Here is a 17,467-nt window from a genome sequence, read left to right as displayed (position 1 = left end):
ATTCATTCCTTTAGCTTTGTAGGTTTACAGCACTAGGAACCTGGTCTTTCACTTCGTTTTTGGTCTGCCCTAAGCACAGTTGCCAGATAGCCATGAAGGGTTTGAAATGTTCGGCCATTTTCCTCTATAGCATCTGCTTCCACCTGTCAATCAATTTGCACGTCCACTGGAACGCGCTGCACTACGAAGTTCAATCTGCAGGTGAAGATGCGTGTCCCATGACTTGATGGCAGCAGACGCCTGAGTCTGCCTGCAGATTTAAAGGTAGACTAGATGGCAACTGCTACCGAGACGGTCAGTCGCACATATTGCGTAGTGTAGAAACATCCTTGGGTGGAGAATGGAGAAGTCTGAATGTACGTCTTGAGGATCTGGAGCAAACTGCCCAACCCCCTCGGGTGCCTTTGCCTGAAATCCATCTTTACACGCTGGATGAGACTCTTCTACCCCCTCAACACACACACAATTAACAGATTACACTGCCTTCAGATCAACAGCGGGAAAAAATGCTCCCGGAAAGCTGAAGGTCAGGATGAGCCAGCAGTCGGGGCAGTTGAGGTGGAAGCAGAGGACCGGAGCCCAGAGCGCTTTATGATGACATGACATGAGGACAGCAATTCGACATCCAAAAACCGTTCCTTCACCCACAGTCAAACAGGAGGCAGAAGCAAAGTGTTCAAAAATATATTTTAATATATCGTTCAGAAAAGGACATAGCGGCAGCAGCAGAGTTCCAAAGCTTTTTATCTTCACATCACGCCCACCCTGGCTCAAAACTACCCGCGCCTGCCCACTGCTGAGGGACGGGACGCTTTCATGTGCAGTTGGAGACTTCTGCTAGAGGGAGGGAGGTGCCATTTCACTGCGGAGCACATTTGCATAACCCTCTTCCTTTTTCCCCTCGTGTCTTTTTTTTTTTTTTTTATGCTTCCTTTGAGCCCAGCTCTCAGGAGGGGTCCTGGACAAACAGGCGGAGGGGGGTCTCCCGTCCGCGAGCGGCCCATGGCGCGCAGATCGGGTTCCCGCAGGAAGATTTACGGCCTCTGCTCCGCACACACACACCCCTCCGGCCCCTGGCTTTGAAGTCTGCGTGCAGGCAAATATTTTGACACATGTACCACACGTCATTAAAGTTAAGAAAACGACCTCTGCTTGTAAAAGCACCAATTTGGCCTCCTTTCTTTAGTTGTTGTTCTTACCCTCCCCTCCACGGCAAAAAAAAAAAAACAACAACTGCATTTCCTGACCCCTGATAAGAGACCGATCGCGGAGTGAGGGCAGAGCGCTGTTTACTCGGGCACATGAAGGAGTTTCTGTTCGGCCGGCCACTCGGGAAAGTCAACAGAGACTCCCTGGTCTTCCCGCAAAGTTTCCAGCAGTACAGGCGTCCCTTGTGGACCTACCCAGCGCTTCTGGAGAAGTGCTTCCTAAACAAAGTAATAGTTACAGCAGAGTGCACAGCTGAGCAACCTGAACAAGTACAGCCGCTTCGGCCAAAGGCAGGGCTGCCCACGCCGAGACAGGGACAGGATGCGTGTGACTGGGGCTGCGCCACTGCTAGCAAGCCCTGCAGCCCCAGCACAGATCGACCGTAAACCTGGGGATACGGGCTTTGCTTTTGGTTTGAGATCTCAGCAATTACTGTTCATTATTAACTATAGATCGCATTAATCGGCATTGGCCTAATTTTGGCTTTATATAAAAGGCACAGCAAATGGGGTGCAAACCAACAGGTCCCCATTATTGGTTTGAACAGCATGTCAACGGGGAGAGTTCTGCAGACTGTACAGAAAAGGGATCACTGGGCTTCACCCAACTTCCATCTGAAAAGCCAAAAATATAGATAAATAGAAAGACTTGCATGATGCATTATATGCAATGACTGCTGCCTGTACTCCCCTCTAATTCCGGATAAGGGGCAGTCACTTCTAATATTGCTTAAGTAGTCGTGCGTCCTTGCAGCAGGTGCAGTGTCCGTGCCCGTGCAGCAGGGGGCGACGCGCACGAGCTCACCGGCACTTGGTGCGCTTCGCCTCCTGCACCTTCTGGTCTCTCCTCTTGTTGAACCTTTTGACGTAGCTGTGGCTGCGGACGAGCCCGTCTCCAGCCCTCAGCCGCCCCACCTGCAGAGCCTGCAGCTCGCTGGGCCGGTTGCGCCGCCTGGGGTAGATCTGACCCATGACAATGTACCGGCTCCCTGCAACAGCACCACAGGCAGCTCAGTGACGTGGAGCAAACATGCACAGGAAACACCAGCACAGCTCTGTAGACTCACCAGCTACGATGACGAACAGGTTCTCTGTTGCCTTGTTGGTTTTTTTCAGACTTCTTATTACGTCGTCATAGAAATCGGAATGATAACTAATAATTCCTTACAATTAAATCGAGCTTCTCTGGACACTCCACTCAAAGTGCTCTACAGGTCATGGGGACTCCCCTCCACCAGTGTGCAACCCCACCTGGATGATGCACCAGTCCACTCCCAAATCACCAGCTCTCAGTGGGGAGGAGAGCAGAGTGATGAAGCCAGTTCAGAGAGGGGGGGGTTATTAGGAGGCCATGACTGGTAAAGACCAGAGGGGATATTTGGCCAGGACACCAGGGTAACACCCCATTTTGTGTTTTTTTGTTTTTTTTTACAGTAAAATGTCTCCTTCATTATACTGGGGCATTAAGACCCCCACAGACAGCAGAGTGAGCACCCCCTGCTGGCCCCGCTAACACCACTTCCAGCAGCAGCCTTAGTTTTTCCCAGCAGGTCTCCCATCCAGGTACTGGCCAGGCTCACACCCGCTGAGCTTCAGGGCTGCCAGCTGTGAGTTGCAGGGTGATGTAGCTGCTGGTTGAGATGTCTTACATCTGCCTAAGCTTGAATTCCTTTAAGACCTTAACATTTTTAGCGCAGACTGCTCTGCGGGACATGAGCTGGTGAACTCTGGATGTGACACAGCCCTGTCTGAAAGTGAAATGTTAAAAGCCACCATGCCTGTCCTTGCTTTGCACTGGATTCCCACAGCCTTACCCTGCCTTACCCTGTTTCACCTGCTTCCTGAGGCCTTTAGCATTGTAACCTTTAAAGGGCAGCCCACTGGACTCCCTTAAAGTTACTCCTGCAGGACACAGCGCTGTTACGCACTGCTCTGAGCATTGATACTTTTAACACCCTCATTCTCTGGAACTAATTAAAATAAGAACTGAAGACAATAAGCTCCTGGGGTTGCTGAAGCTCGTAGCGACAGAGCTCTGTCGCTGTGCACCTGGAGCAGAAAGTGGCTCGTGGCTTACAGTATTTTTTGCGGCTTACCAAGTTTGAGGTCCGGACAGGGCTTGGCGCACTTGTAAGTATCCACCACCAGAACCCGGACTTTGAAGAAGAAACCGTCGGGGGTGATCGTGAGCTGGCTCATCTTGTAGAAGCCGTCGCTGTTGACCAGCAATGTCAGGATCTTCATCCCTTTGCTTATGGCCTCGATGTCGTGGACGATGCCGTTGATCGCTGTAGGAAAATGAGAACAAGCAAGTGGTCAGGCCGAAAATAAGAAAGGAATACATATGGAAGACAAACTTTGGCAACAACCAGAAGTGAAACAAAGGTGCTCAGCCATCGGAGTCCTTGGTGGCGGTTATTTTGGTGACTGGGTAGGTTAGCAGTGAAGGAGAACTGGAGAGAGCAGAGAGAGCTCAGTCCTTCCAGGAGCGCTGTGTGAGCTAGGGAGGCAGCTGTGCAGACGAACCGCAGGTCAATCAGACTGCAGTAGCAACTGTGCAGCTGGGTGGGCTCCAAGACAATGACAAATATCCCGTGAAAGTCGAGTAAATTGCTCCCTCTTCAGCGGGATGCTGTGACAGTCTAGCAAAGGCAGGGGAACGCTGCCTGAGGGTGCAGCCCCAACAGGGACCTGTCTCAGCCCATCGCCCCCCATGTCCCCCCGAAAAGAGACACCCTGAGAGCTCGCTTCTCTAGGAGGAGATGGGACATGCCATTCAGCTTCGATCCCTGCACACCCCACTCCCAGCTCTGTGATCCCAGCATGCCCTGCTCCCAGCATGCACCACTCCTGCCATCGTAATCCCAGGATGCTCTGCTCCCAGCACGCCCTGCTCCCAGCATGCCCTGCTCCTTCCTTCGTGTACTCCTGCTATCACCAGAACACTCCGACAGCAATGAGCATTCTGCTGCTGTGTACCCCTCAATCTGACTCTCCCCTGCACCCCCCTTTTCAACCACACACTTACCAAACTCACTGTGGCAAAAATAGTCTCTCTCCTCCTTTTCCTTCCGGCACTCGCTCAGACAGATGGCTTCTTGGGTGTGCTCCGATTCTGCAAGGAGGGGGGGAAGAGGAGAAGGAGGTCAACTCCACAGTGTGGCCCGGGAGCCCAGCCAGAGATCCCCAAGGGCCAACCGCTCGCCGGCCTCTGATCCCAAACAGTAAACCCCTCGTCTCAATCCGATTCGCTAACTTCCGTTGTTGGATGAATTGGAGTTCTATGGAGGTTTAGACCTTCAGCTTCTGCTCTGTGCACTGCTCCCTCTTTATAAAGCCACTGCAGCTACAAGGCATCCCTGACGGGACGCCAACACACGCTTGAACACTTACAGTCGCACTCCTAGATATGGACACCCTTGTCTCTAACGTTTCACAGCCTGTCACCGACTGCAGGAGACGCCTGGCTAAGACGTGGTGAGGGCGGGTGACCTCGTCCGCGAGATCAGCTCTGACTTCCTCCCGCAGTGCGCGGCCGGCGCCGGCGCTGGCGCTGGCGGTACCTGTTTGGACCGGGTCAAGGGGGTGCATTGGGCTGGAGGGTTGGCGGTTGAGCACGACAAAAGACCTGCTGCTGTGTCTGCGGGCGCCGGCAGGCTGGTACGCACTGGGCTTCCCGGGCCGGTTCTCCTCAGGGTCCATCCTGCGGCCGGCAGGGGGGGGGTCTCTCCTGGCTTTAGCGGCCGGGGAGCCGGGCCGGGCCTCCGGCTCGGGGGGCGCGGCGGCAGTGAGGGGGTCCCCCGGCGGGGAGCTCTTCTGGGTCCGGTTGGCGGCGCCGGCGGGGGCGGTCCGGGGCAGGACGTCCGGCGCCGGCGTGCGGCTCCTCTCGGCGCCGTGGTCCGGGGGGGGCCGCCTCTTGGCCTTGCCGGCGGGCCGCGGCGGGGGGGGCAGGTCCCCGTGCTTCTGCCACCCCCCCGGCTGCAGCGGCGGGGGGAACTTGGAGCCCGGCTTGCTGGCCCGGTCCAGCAGGTCGTTGGCGTCCTTGCCCGCCGCCTTGGTCTTGTTGAAGGGGGGCTCCGGCAGCTCGCCCACCCCCCCCCCAGGGAAGCTCTTCTGAGGAGGGGTCCCCATCAGAGAGAAGAGCTCTGGAAGACAGCAGAGCAGGGGTCAGGCCTGGAGCTGCCTGCTTCCACTCTCTCTCACACACTCACTCACTCACTTACACACACACACACTCTCACTCTCACACACACACACTCTCACTCACACACAAACTCTCACTCTCACACACACACACACTCACTCTCACACACACACAAACTCTCACTCTCACACACACACTCTCACACACACACACACTCTCACTCACACACACACACTCTCACTCACACACACACACTCTCACACACACACACTCTCACTCACTCTCACACACACACTCTCACACACACACAAACTCTCACTCTCACACACTCACTCTCACTCACACACTCACAGACTCTCTCACACTCACTCACACACTCACTCTCACATACTCACACGCTCATTCACTCACACACACACTCACACGCTCACTCACTCACACACTCTCTCACTCACACTCACACTCACACGCTCACTCACTCACACTCTCACTCACACACTCACACGCTCACTCACTCTCTCTCACACGCTCACTCACTCACACACTCTCACTCACACACTCTCACTCACACTCACACGCTCACTCACTCTCTCACTCTCACACACTCACTCACTCTCACACTCACACGCTCACTCACTCTCACACTCTCACACTCACACGCTCTCACTCACACACTCTCTCTCTCACTCTCACACGCTCACACTCACACGCTCACTCACTCTCACTCACACACACTCTCTCACTCTCTCACTCTCTCACACACTCGCCAAGAGGGAGCAGGTCTGTCGCTGCTCGCCTGCGTCCGGGAGCTGTGAGGAAGACAAGCAGCCCAGAAACCCCATGCGGGCAGCGGGTGAGAGCAGAGGAGTGGGCTGCCACCTGCACGCGTGCACTGGGATTCTCCTCTCTCGGGACAATCACAGCGCACCGCAGAACACACACGCGGAATAAGAACACGTGGGGCTGCAAGGGGTCACAGCTCAGTCCGGCAAAGATTGGAGCGGAGTTTGATTTTGATGAAAATGGCCACTTCCGGGAGAACACTGAAGGAGACGCACACACAGAGCCCTGAATGTCAACAGGGCTTCATAGTCCCTCGAGTCCAGTCAGCTCACCCTGAGTTACTGCCAAGAATGGGTGTCCATGAGTGACCCTTACCTGTCGTGTTGCCATCATAGAAGAACCCCCCAGTGTTTTGGCCCTGTGGCTACTGCGGATGGCATCTTCACTGCCCTCCAGCTAATTCTGAGGGGGCACGTACAACAGCAGGTGACCGTTTAAAACGCACTCAGGCCAGGCTAGGAGTGGGGACCCCAGGCCGGAGTCAGGTTTCTACAGCGGACCATGCAGACTCCACGGAGAAGGAGGTGCGAGATGCGAGGCGGCGGCGCAGAACCCACAGGCATGAAAATAAAACGTCCCAATCGACACAGCTACAGATATGCGCTGAAGGAACTGAGATTGTAAACGACAGGAATTCAGCCCGAGACGATCCGCGGCAGCCTTTCCCAAAATAACCGCGGTCCGCACGTCGGCTTGGTCTCGATTTCTCTCGGCGCCGCCTGCCGGGTCACACGGCGCAAGCGGCGGTACCACACGGCCGGCGCCCAAGGCGAGCACCGCGGCGGGCCGGGGAGAAAGGTGAAAGGATTTAAACCGAAAAGGAAACCGGGATCTGCGCTCCGGGGGGAGACCACGCCGGCGACCTGCTGCGCGTCTCGGGGCTGTTTCGGACTGGGAGGTCGGCGGCGTCAACACGTTTCTCAGAGACCGTGAGAAAACACTTGTCCGCAACTGTCTAATATTTCAAACTAGACAATTTTATATATACATATAAAAATTAATATTCTGAAAGTGCCGTCTTCTCTGGCTCGGTTGGCTATGGTCTTCTACACGCGATAAGCTGCTTGAAAGAGCGTCGTGTTCCGACTGTAGGAGTGACACGGTATTTGCACCGTGCCCTGTCGAAACCTCCGGGGGCTGTTGAAATACGTGCGCTCCGCTCTTCTCTCTTCGGTTTCGTTTCCGCCTGTAGGACCTGCTGAGCTGAACAACCGCGGTGTCTGGACCGAACCCACACAGCGCGTTTTTACACACGAATCGCTCCTTTTTACAAATGGGGTCCCGACCGTGTTATTTTCGGGTTCGAGAAAACACTACTGCGAGCCGAAATAACCTCATCCCGATGAACACCGGGAACAGTCCACACATCGACATGCTGCAAAAGTAGATGATTGGTACTGTGTTATCGCAACAACGTGTCGCGCGGGTGAAGGCGTTACAGATGGCTGGGTGTGAATTATTTTCGCTTGAATTTCCTCTAAACTACAAGGTGCTCTTCAGTTTTGGAAGCCATAACAGACTACCTTGTGGAGCTGTAATCAATATAGCGTCGGTGTGTGCGTCTATGGTTCCCATGAAGAGCAGGCTACGTGTTGGGTGTCGCACAGGCTCGGCGTGCGCAGTGCGATGTCAGCTCACCATTGCCGAGGTGCTCCTGTCCCTCCGCCAGGCAGAGAGCCAGACAGAAAAGCGCAAGTCCTGTCATCCTGCGGGCTGTCTTGGGATTCAGTGAGCGGGGAGCTCGGTGAGGACCCGAGCTTTTATAAGTCCCGGAGCTCGGGAAGCAGGGGGCGTGCCTGCCCCCTCGTCTGCCCCTGCTTGGCGGCCGGGCTGTCCCGGAGACCCTCCCTGGCCGGACCGGGGTCAGAACCGAACAGACCCCTCCCCGGGCGGCCCAGCAGAAGTCTGGACCCGCGTATTTTTCGCTTGGAGACCTGTCAACCCTCTGTCTCACGAAGACCCAGACGAAAACAACCTGTTAATAGAGCACATAGAACTAGGATGCTGGGAGAAAAATACTAGGAGACGTGTGAAAGTCCCGCACGCAGCTCCCAGATCTTGAACACAGCGGAGCGGCGAGCTGCCTGTGCAATCGGACATTATTGATTGGACGCGACCTCATGGGTCACTCGAACCTCCTGTGGGGTTCTGCTGGGTTCTTGGACTAACGTGGATTTTCCAGCGAGTAGTAAAAACCAGCAATTTTCTTGACTGTCCTCCGTTGTCTTACATTTAACAACAACAACAACAGCATTAATAATTATTAATAATAATCCCTGGTCCCAGGTCTAGTGGGACACCATGAAATCATCGGATGACAAAGACTCCGAGTGCGTGTGAGTTTCGATGAATGAGCGAGTCCAGAGAGGCGGATGACCTCTGGACTACCTCTCCGGCGGTTAAAAAGGAAATTCTTCATCGGCTAATTGCAGATCGAGGCATAAAACCTGAGGGACCGTTCACCCAAATACTACCATTATTTGACATAATTGTCGGGTCTGAACGAGTTAGCCTGGAAGGGAGTTCCTTCTCATATAACGACTATTATTCCTCGTAGCAGAATTGAAGAATTTGCGCCAATACAATATTCCAGTGTGACTGGAATTGATAAAAACCCGGCTGCCCCACCAGCTGGCGAGCGTGCGCTACAGGCGACGGGCCAGACAACGGGAAACACTGACCCCCTGCGGCGACACCGGAGCAGCGCACCTTTTATTTTATTTTCTCGAAACCTGATAAAAACCACAGATGTAAAATCATGGCCCCCCGAGTCGAATCTACACGGTTTGAAGTAAAATAAATAATATATATTTTTTAAATGGGACCCCATTTATTATTGTATGTTATGTAGAAACAATAAAAAGTACAAAATGATAGAATCTCGGAATTTAGGAACCCGTGGTTATCGTCGTATAATATATTAGAAGTCTATATAGATAATATAGACTACACAACAGGCTGGCGTATTGATTGGCAACTTCATATAGTCTAAGTTATAACTTACGAATTTAAACGATTGAACACACCTTCGGAGAAAAAAAAGACAATATCAACAACACTTCTTTCGTAGAAAAAAAAAACTGCATTATCTCTGCAGCAAGCTGTCTTTTACAGGATCCGTCCGCTCGCCCAGCGACAGGCGTTCCCTGTCTCGGCAAGGGCTACGAGAGGGAAGGAAATTGCTCGCCGGTTCTAAAACATGTGATCGCACACGACCCAGATGGGACTCGAACCCACAATCCCCAGCTCCGGAGGCTGATGCCTTATCCATTAGGCCACTGGGTCACCACGTTGTGCGCAGAGCCAGGCTCGCCTCTTAGGCTGCAGGCATGCACAGCCCCTGCGTGCGTCAGCGGAAGCGCAGGCGAAGCACGGCACGGCTTCTCATTTCTGTCGCAAGCGTGCGCCACACGGGCACGCTCTTGTTCGCACGAAGCGAAAGCGTCAGGGAAGAGTCGTGTGTTTGAACATTTTAAAAACACAGAAGTGCAGGCGTATTCGCGGACTTACTGTGTTTCGCATGTGTAAAAGCATGACATCGGTGCGGACCCTAATCCTTATTTACCCCGTTTGCACTGTTGTCATAATGTGTATTTGTATCGATATATGTACCCCCGACGATGTTTTTTGATATGTGATATGTACTCTTGTTTGTACTGTATTTTATTTTGTTGTTTAAATAAAGTAAAAAAAAACACTGAGCCGCGAGCCAGCTACGCCAAAGCAAGGAAGCCCCGCCCCCTTCCCCCCAGCGCGAGTCCCAGGGATTCCCTCTCGCGAGACGCGGGCGCGTTGCCCCTGGCGACTGGCCGCCCCCGCCCTCCCCGCATCATGTAATTTTTCAAAACCGGCCAATGGGGGGGCGCTTTCGCTCGAACGGGCCAATCAGAGCCGCGCACGGCTGGCGATTTAAAGGGCGGCAGCGGGCGTGCGCAGCTCACTGGTTTCCGAGTTGGGAATTGGTAAGCCGTGTCTCTCTTACCCCCCCACCGGTAGATTCGCGCAAGTAGGGAAGGAGTAGATATTTGTCATTTTAATTTTTTAAAAAAATGCGTGCTGAAGGTGATCACGTCCAGTTCCTAAAGCCGTTAGCTCTGGTCTTTCCGGGCTGTTGACGTGCTGAGTTAGGAGTCCTGTCAGTGCTACCGCACCATGTGTGCCCGGAAAAAAAGAAAAAGAAAATCGATCCTCGAAAGTTTGATTTAAAAAAAAAAAAAATCTGGTATTTGAAACTGCCTTATTTCCCTTTCAGGTTTCTGTCTAGGTCGGTCGGTCTTCCACGGCTCCCGTCTCTTGCTATCGTCCGTGCTCGGCTGAGGGGAGAGAGAAGAAAGCTACAACATGTCTGCGGGAAACGAGAACACGGTTCGCCTGAGCAAGTTCAAGAACAAGGGGCGAGACGCGACGGTAAGACCCCGACCGGCCGCCCGCTGACCTTTCCTGACCAGTGGCTGGGCTGGGCAGGGGGGGGTCTCGGAGGGGCGCCGGTGTGACCCGCTCTGCTGTCCGCAGGAGCTGCGCAGGCGGCGGATCGAGGTGAACGTCGAGCTCCGGAAGGCGAAGAAGGACGAGCAGATCCTCAAGCGGCGCAACGTCAGCAGCTTCCCGGACGAGGCCACCTCGCCGCTGCAGGAGAAGAACCAGAACCGACAGGTACCGGCCCGGTCCCGGCTCCTCGGGAGGAGGGGAGGGGTGGGGTGGGAGAGCTTCTCTCGAAACGGCAGGGCTGTCGCTGCGGTTTCCTTAATGAACGTAAAAACGTGCGGTCGCGCTTGGCGTGGGTCGGCGCCGCTCATGGCTGCCGGTCTCGGCAGGTTCTGCCGCAGGAAGACCTAACTGTCCTTCCTTAGAGGGGTTGGTGCCGCCCCGTTTTGTCTTTAGGGCAGCTGCCCCTAGGGCGGTCACCTTCCATGCCCTGGGCCTCTCGCCGCGGAGGGGGAGGGGGGGGGTGGTTGGGTCTTGCCGCTGCCCGTCCGGGCCCGGAACCGCCCGGGTTTCGGACGGGTTTGTAGCTGGCTCTCTCCCCGTGTGTGCGCGCTGGTGCCTTGACGTGTTTTGAGCCCAGAGCCACCGAACGGGTCAGCTGCCTAAAACCCTGTTTTCTTGCTGTAGGGGGCGCCACACTGGACGGTGGAGGAGATCCTGAATGGCGTGAACAGCAACAACCCCGACCTCCAGCTGCAGGCCACTCAGGCGGCGAGGTACCGGACAGACTCCTATGAGTGTTTCTGGAAACCCGGGGACCAGACGCTGCTGCTGCAGCAGCCTGGTCTGTGGTGGTGGTGGGGGGTAGAACTTTAAATGTCTCTTGACAAGCGGTCTTAAGACCGCAGACCATGCTAGTTCAATCGGTCCTGAAGCTGCTTGTGAATCGAAGCATTTTGAAGTCAATGGAGAGTTCTGCGCCGGGGTATTCCGATCAATCTGTTGCAAGAGCCCTGCAGTGCTGGCATGACTCTCGTCTGATCCGTTTGTCAGCACGCGTGTACAGACACGAGTGTCCCTGCACTCTGTTCTCCAAGACAACGGGGGGGGGGGGGGCTGCACTTGTCCCCTTACTCGGATGTGCGGGAGCTCAGCTGTTGTAAAATGTGAATGCCCGCCCGCCCCCCGCTGTCGTGGGTCTTGAGCTACATACTGAGCTGTGTTGCCAAAGCCAGGTGCTTGTCCTTCTGAGAAGTGGCTTGATCAGAACTCTGGACCCAGATGGGCTCTCAGTGGGCTGCATCTTTCATTTGGACCTTAATGGGCACAGAGTGTGCTATAATCTGAACAGATCCAGGTAGCCACTGCTACTACCACATTGCTTTTGGTGAGAAAGCAAAGGCTTGGCGTTATTGCAGCACTTTGCATTGGCTGCACGCATGCAGAGTGGGGTCCCGGGTCCCTGGGGTCCTGTCTCAGCATGGGAACCCCCTCTTTCGTGCCTGCAGGAAGCTGCTCTCGAGGGAGAGGCACCCCCCCATCGACAGCATCATCGGCGCCGGGCTGATCTCGAAGTTCGTGGCCTTCCTGGGCGTGTCCCAGTGCCCCCCGATTCAGTTCGAGGCCGCCTGGGCGCTGACGAACATTGCCTCGGGTACCTCGGAGCAGACCCGCGCCGTGGTGGAGGGAGGGGCCATCCCCGCCTTCATCGGCCTCGTGCTCTCGCCGCACCCCCACATCAGCGAGCAGGCCATCTGGGCGCTGGGGAACATCGCAGGTGGGTCTGCAGCTCGGCTCCACTCGAGCAGCATCCTTACACTTCTCCCACGGCCAGATGGGGAACACTGTCCCTGGGTGGGGGTGATCCTTTGTCATACATCTTTTCTGGACACTCCTATCTCGGCGCTTCACAGGTAGCGGGGATCCCCTACACCACCTGTGTGCAGCCCCACCTGGATGATGCGCCAGTCCGCTCCCCACACACCAGCTCTCAGTGGGAGGAGAGCAGAGTGATGGAGCCAGTTCAGAGAGGGGGGTTATTAGGAGGCCATGATTGGTAAAGGCCAGGGGGGAATTAGGCCAGGACACTGGGGTTACATCCCTAATCCTTTAGAGAAACACCCTGGGATTTTAAATAACCACCAAACCAGGAGCTCAGTTTTAACTTTCATTTAAAAGTTGGTGCCATTTTTACAGTATTGTCCTTGTCACTATACTGGGGCACAGTGAGTGCCCCCTACTGGCTCCACTGACCCCTCTTCCAGTAGCAAGTTCCCCTTTCCCGGGGGGGGGGGGTGAACCCTGTGACCTGGAAGGACTTGTTCCTGTGGCAGGAATTTCAGCGGTGTTCCTCCCCCTCCTCCCGTTTCAGGTGATGGATCTGCTTACAGGGACAAAGTCATTAAGCACGGAGCCATCGATCCCCTTGTCACGCTGCTCGCTGTTCCCGAGCTGTCGGCCTTGTCGGTAAGTGCGCTTCGGCTTGCTGCGGGGGATCGTGTGATGGGGCTCCTGTGAGTTCTCAGAGCCGAGACTTGGAAGTTATTCAAGCCTTTCCTCCAAGCCTCTTATCCAGGAAAGTGTGGTCCTGTATTGCACGTCTCGGGCGTCCTGCTGGTGAATGAACACCTCCGGGTCGCTCGCTTGGTTTGAGCACTAGATGGCGCTGGGGGCTCACAATCCAGTTCCCCAGGCGTGACATGCAGACTCCTGCCCCTCGTGTCTTCCAGTCTGGGTACCTGCGCAACATCACCTGGACCCTGTCCAACCTGTGCCGGAACAAGAACCCAGCGCCCCCCCTGGCGGCTGTGCAGCAGCTGCTGCCCACGCTGGTGCGCCTGCTGCACCATGACGACCGGGAGGTGCTGGCCGACACCTGCTGGGCCGTGTCCTACCTGACCGATGGGCCCAACGACCGGATCGAGGTGGTGGTGCGGACCGGGCTGGTGTCCCGCCTGGTCCAGCTGCTCGGCTCCGGAGAGCTTCCGATTGTGGTACGTCTCGTCTTCGTTCGTCCCCCGCGGACTCGGGACGGCTTGTATTCCTTTAGACCAGTGGTTCTCAAAGGCCTGTGGTCCGCGGACCACTTACACTAAGTCACAGATGCAGTGGACCACGTATGCCTATGTCCCCTTCTTACCCTGTAAAAATCACCTAGGAATGTACAAAAAATAACCAATTAAATTTTATGAAAAGTACAAATTTTTACAAACAAAGCTGCTTATTTTGCAAGTGGTTATTACAGTTAATGTGGGGAAAAATTGAGCTGCTTTTCTTGAGCAATCGGAATGGCTGGTGAAACCCCTTGAACCTCCCACTGTAGCTTGCAGTTCTTAACAGTGCTCCTAGGGGGAGCCCCTTTGTAGTGGACACTACACCATTCTTTCCTCCGACTTTAAGAGCTTAGGCTCGCTTTAAGAGATTAGGTCAGCTCTCGGACCACCTGGTGCATGCTCCCGAACCACTGGTGGTCTGCGGACCACACTTTGAAAGCCATTGCTTTAGACTGTGGGCCTTGTTAAAAACAACTGTCATCTCAAGGGCACAGGGCAACACAGTGGGTTTAAAGATGGCTCCTCCTGTTTTTAAGTTTTGGGGTTTTTTTTTTTGCATTTAAGGTTCTCTTGCAGATTTATGTGAACGTCCTTGCGACTGCTGTAAAGACAACTGAACTGTTCTGGTAGCTTGTGTTCTTGATCTCTTGTGGTGGTATTACAGGGGTTAACTGGTGCATGCATCTTGCACAGTGGTTGGTAAATGTACCGATGGGGATCTGTCCCTTGCTTACTTGGTAACTGAAGGTCTGCTTGAATTGTAAAGCTTATCTACCCCCTTCCCTCCAGACTCCCTCACTGAGGTCAATCGGCAATATAGTGACCGGCACGGATGAGCAGACCCAGATAGTGCTGGACTCCGGAGCTCTGGCCATGTTCCCAGCCCTGCTGAGGCACCACAAGAGCAACATCCAGAAAGAGGCCGCCTGGACCCTGTCTAACATCACCGCCGGGCGCGACACCCAGATCCAGGAGGTTGTGAACGCCGGGCTGGTCCCGTACCTGGTGGAGGTGCTCCAGAAGGTGGGTCGGTGCTGCCCCTCCCCGTGTTGGGGCTTCCCTCTTGAGGTCCAGTTGTCTGGGTTCTGTTGTAGCTACTCTGACCTGTTCACCTGCTCAGCTGTTTGTACCAAGAACCATGGACCCAGCACCAGATTAGAATGACTAGATTGCTTTCTTGAACAAAACTAGCCAAAGTTTTGCCCCAAGTCATTCAAGAGTAAGCTGGTGTTCTGGGGTTCTTTGTTGGCTCTGAAGGAGATTATATTTGGGGGGGGTTAACAGCTTTGGCCAAAAGCTCTGCTAAATCTTGAAATGCAAAACCTTTGTCCACAACTATAGGGCAGTCTTTTTTTTTTTTTTTTTTTACTTTTTAGGTATCATTTTAAAATGTAATTCTGCATTTTTCTCATCCTGTTTACCCCACCCAGGGTGACTACAAGGCGCAGAAGGAGGCTGTCTGGGCTATAACCAACTACACCAGCGGGGGGACTGTGGAACAGGTGGTGTACCTGGTTCAGTCCAACGTGCTGGAGCCCCTGCTGAACCTTCTGTCCACCAAGGACAGCAAAACTCTCCTTGTGATCCTGGATGCCATCTCGAACATCTTCCTGGTACGTGCTGAGCTTTGGACCTGCCTCTGAAGTGGTACGACTGATGTCCCCTGATCTTGATTTGTTTAGTGATGTGCGCATGTGGGGAATAGTGCAAGCCAGGTGGTCACCAAGGGACAGATTGCGATCTTTGCTCCCGCTTGGCGGTGGTGTTGAGTGCTGCTCCCGTTGCTCTTCGGTGCCCCCCGTTACTGCCACTCTTAACCAGCGGTGTGTGGGCTTGTCCTGAAGGCTGGCGAGAAGCTGGGCGAGGTGGAGAAGCTGGCCGTGATGATCGAGGAGTATGGAGGCCTGGATAAGATTGAAGCCCTGCAGTCCCATGAGAACGAGATGGTCTACAAGGCTGCCCTACACCTGATTGATAAATACTTCTCTGGAGAGGTGAGCATAATATACAAGTTTTGGGTTTTTTGGGGGGGGTCTGGTGGAATTTATACTACTGGTGTTTGAAATGCGATGCTTGTCTGAAGAGGTGCCAGTTGCACAAGCCTTGTGGGCTGGTGTGGCTCGACTTGTGACGACTAGCTCGAGGTTCACTGGGAGAATGAGAGGTGCCTTGTTCACTACTTCAGAACATGCATGGGTCAGACCAGCTTGTACTCATCTCTCTCTCTCCTCTGCCACAGGAAGAGGAAGACCAGTGTGTTGTTCCTGAAGCTACGACTGATGGTTATGCCTTCCAGGTCCAAGATGCTGAAAGCACTTTCAACTTCTAGAGTTTTTTTTTATGCTGTCTGTCTTTTTTATATGTGTAGCAGTGTTTTCCATGATGTATATAACAGGTTACTGATGTGACTGTCAAACCTTTATTGTATGAAATGTAAATAAAGTTTATTAGATACGTCTTTCAAAAGTGTCTATCAATGCAGCTTAGAAGGACTGATGTTTCCACTTGTCTGCAATCTGTGCCTTTGATCTTCACAATGAAGCTGCACCCTGAGCTCTTGGCTCTGAAGTCCACAAGGGACAATTTCTGGTTTCTGCTGTGTTTGAATGCTGAAGTCCTTCATTATCCCTGAAGGATAACACTTCACGGTTGATGGTGATTTCTGGAAGGGTAAATTGAATGAGACTAAATGCATCCAGTTTCATGTTTGTGAGCTATTTTGACAACCTGGATTAAGGAACAGGTAAACGTTTATTCCATAATGAAAACGTCTTGGCTGTGAAGCCTTCTGGTTCTCTTGCGGTCTACACATCTGCCTACTCGAACCACAGTTGAGGGGTTTTTCCAATGGTTAGTCTATGCACAGGGAAGCGGTTTCTGTAGGATATCTGAAAGATCCAGGGGAATTCTTGCACCAGACTAACTACTGTAAATTGTCTGCTCAGAACTCTGGTTTTGTATGAAAAGCAAGGCTGGGCCTGGCCTCTCTTACTCTAAATGTTTTTTGGAGATCAATAGGTGCTCTCCTGTCTGCCCTGGAATTTCTGTAGTACCCCAGTTTGAGCAGGGACTGCTGTGTTAGTCCCTTCAGTGAGTTAACCTGCTCACCAAAAGGCCCAGGGTGCTGTTAAGAGCTACAGAGTGTGAACTGGTGTTTTGATTGTATGGTGCCTGCTAGCCTTCGTCTCCTCTCAATTCAACTGGTGAAGCTCCTGCCAGGTTTTGCGCCTGCCTGCCATGTTGTGTAGCTGGGCTGCCAGAGGAGCAAGGATGACGCACCCGGAGGTGTTGCTGCACTTCATGGCTGGGGAAAATGGGTCTCCAAGGTGTTGAATACAAGGAACTGGACCCGACCGGACTGAGGTGTGCTTGCAGGGGGCGCTGGAGGCAGGATTCCTGAAATCAGTTTAAGGGAACAGGACGTCCCACATGCGGTAGAGAGGTTGGAGTGAGCAGGTAGCAGTTAACTCCACGACGTGTGGCATTTCTTCAGCCTTAGGGTGTCCACGGAAATGTTTTTTTTTCCTTCAGTGTTTCAGCGTGTTATTGATATGTTTGCTCCTGTACACTACATTTTTAGAGACATATCCTATTGGTGCTGCAAACCAAGTTTTTTTTTCCCCCTCTTGTTATGGTCAGCCGTATGAGCAACTGATTTCTAGTGGTGAGCGGTTGAAGAAGGCTAAGATATCTCCCCAGATCCTCCCTGACTTTTACAGATGCACTACAGAAAGCCCACTGACAGGTTGCTTCAGTGTGGTATGGCAACCGCAGTATTGCTGACCACAAAGCCC

General features: G+C 53.6%; 2 protein-coding genes and 1 non-coding gene across 6 annotated transcripts; 1 reads left to right on the top strand and 2 right to left on the bottom strand.

Annotated features, from left to right (window-relative positions):
* Positions 1 to 668: 668 nt before the first annotated feature.
* On the bottom strand, positions 669 to 8,139 carry LOC148652876 (UPF0450 protein C17orf58 homolog). Of its 2 annotated transcripts, none has more exons than XM_088600114.1 (5): positions 7,834 to 8,139; positions 4,772 to 5,353; positions 4,237 to 4,323; positions 3,305 to 3,496; positions 669 to 2,197 (listed from the first exon to the last, which is right to left on the bottom strand). In XM_088600114.1, the coding sequence occupies exons 1-5, from the start codon at positions 7,898 to 7,900 to the stop codon at positions 2,010 to 2,012; spliced, it is 1,116 nt and encodes a 371-aa protein (XP_088456240.1). In that variant the 5' UTR covers positions 7,901 to 8,139; the 3' UTR covers positions 669 to 2,009. The 2 variants fall into 2 exon arrangements, with proteins under 2 accessions (XP_088456240.1, XP_088456241.1); XM_088600115.1 differs by having other exon boundaries at positions 4,877 to 5,353; positions 7,834 to 8,131.
* kpna2 (karyopherin alpha 2 (RAG cohort 1, importin alpha 1)) lies at positions 7,014 to 16,139 on the top strand. Of its 3 annotated transcripts, none has more exons than XM_088600113.1 (11): positions 7,014 to 7,124; positions 10,448 to 10,602; positions 10,708 to 10,848; positions 11,308 to 11,396; positions 12,129 to 12,397; positions 12,992 to 13,086; positions 13,350 to 13,613; positions 14,463 to 14,696; positions 15,104 to 15,286; positions 15,518 to 15,667; positions 15,913 to 16,139. In XM_088600113.1, the coding sequence occupies exons 2-11, from the start codon at positions 10,537 to 10,539 to the stop codon at positions 16,000 to 16,002; spliced, it is 1,581 nt and encodes a 526-aa protein (XP_088456239.1). In that variant the 5' UTR covers positions 7,014 to 7,124; positions 10,448 to 10,536; the 3' UTR covers positions 16,003 to 16,139. The 3 variants fall into 3 exon arrangements, with proteins under 3 accessions (XP_088456239.1, XP_088456237.1, XP_088456238.1); XM_088600111.1 differs by lacking the exon at positions 7,014 to 7,124 and adding an exon at positions 10,079 to 10,157; XM_088600112.1 differs by lacking the exon at positions 7,014 to 7,124 and adding an exon at positions 10,113 to 10,187.
* Positions 9,408 to 9,480, bottom strand: trnar-ccg (transfer RNA arginine (anticodon CCG)). Its single transcript has one exon. It is a non-coding gene; the product is annotated as a tRNA-Arg (tRNA).
* Positions 16,140 to 17,467: the final 1,328 nt, after the last annotated feature.

This window comes from Lepisosteus platostomus, chromosome 11 (assembly GCF_059453375.1).
Source record: "Lepisosteus platostomus isolate fLepPlt1 chromosome 11, fLepPlt1.hap1, whole genome shotgun sequence".
NCBI classification, from domain to species: Eukaryota; Metazoa; Chordata; class Actinopteri; order Semionotiformes; family Lepisosteidae; genus Lepisosteus; species Lepisosteus platostomus.
The sequence above is the reverse complement of the archived record's forward strand: the minus strand, read 5'-3'. Positions and strand labels throughout refer to the sequence as shown.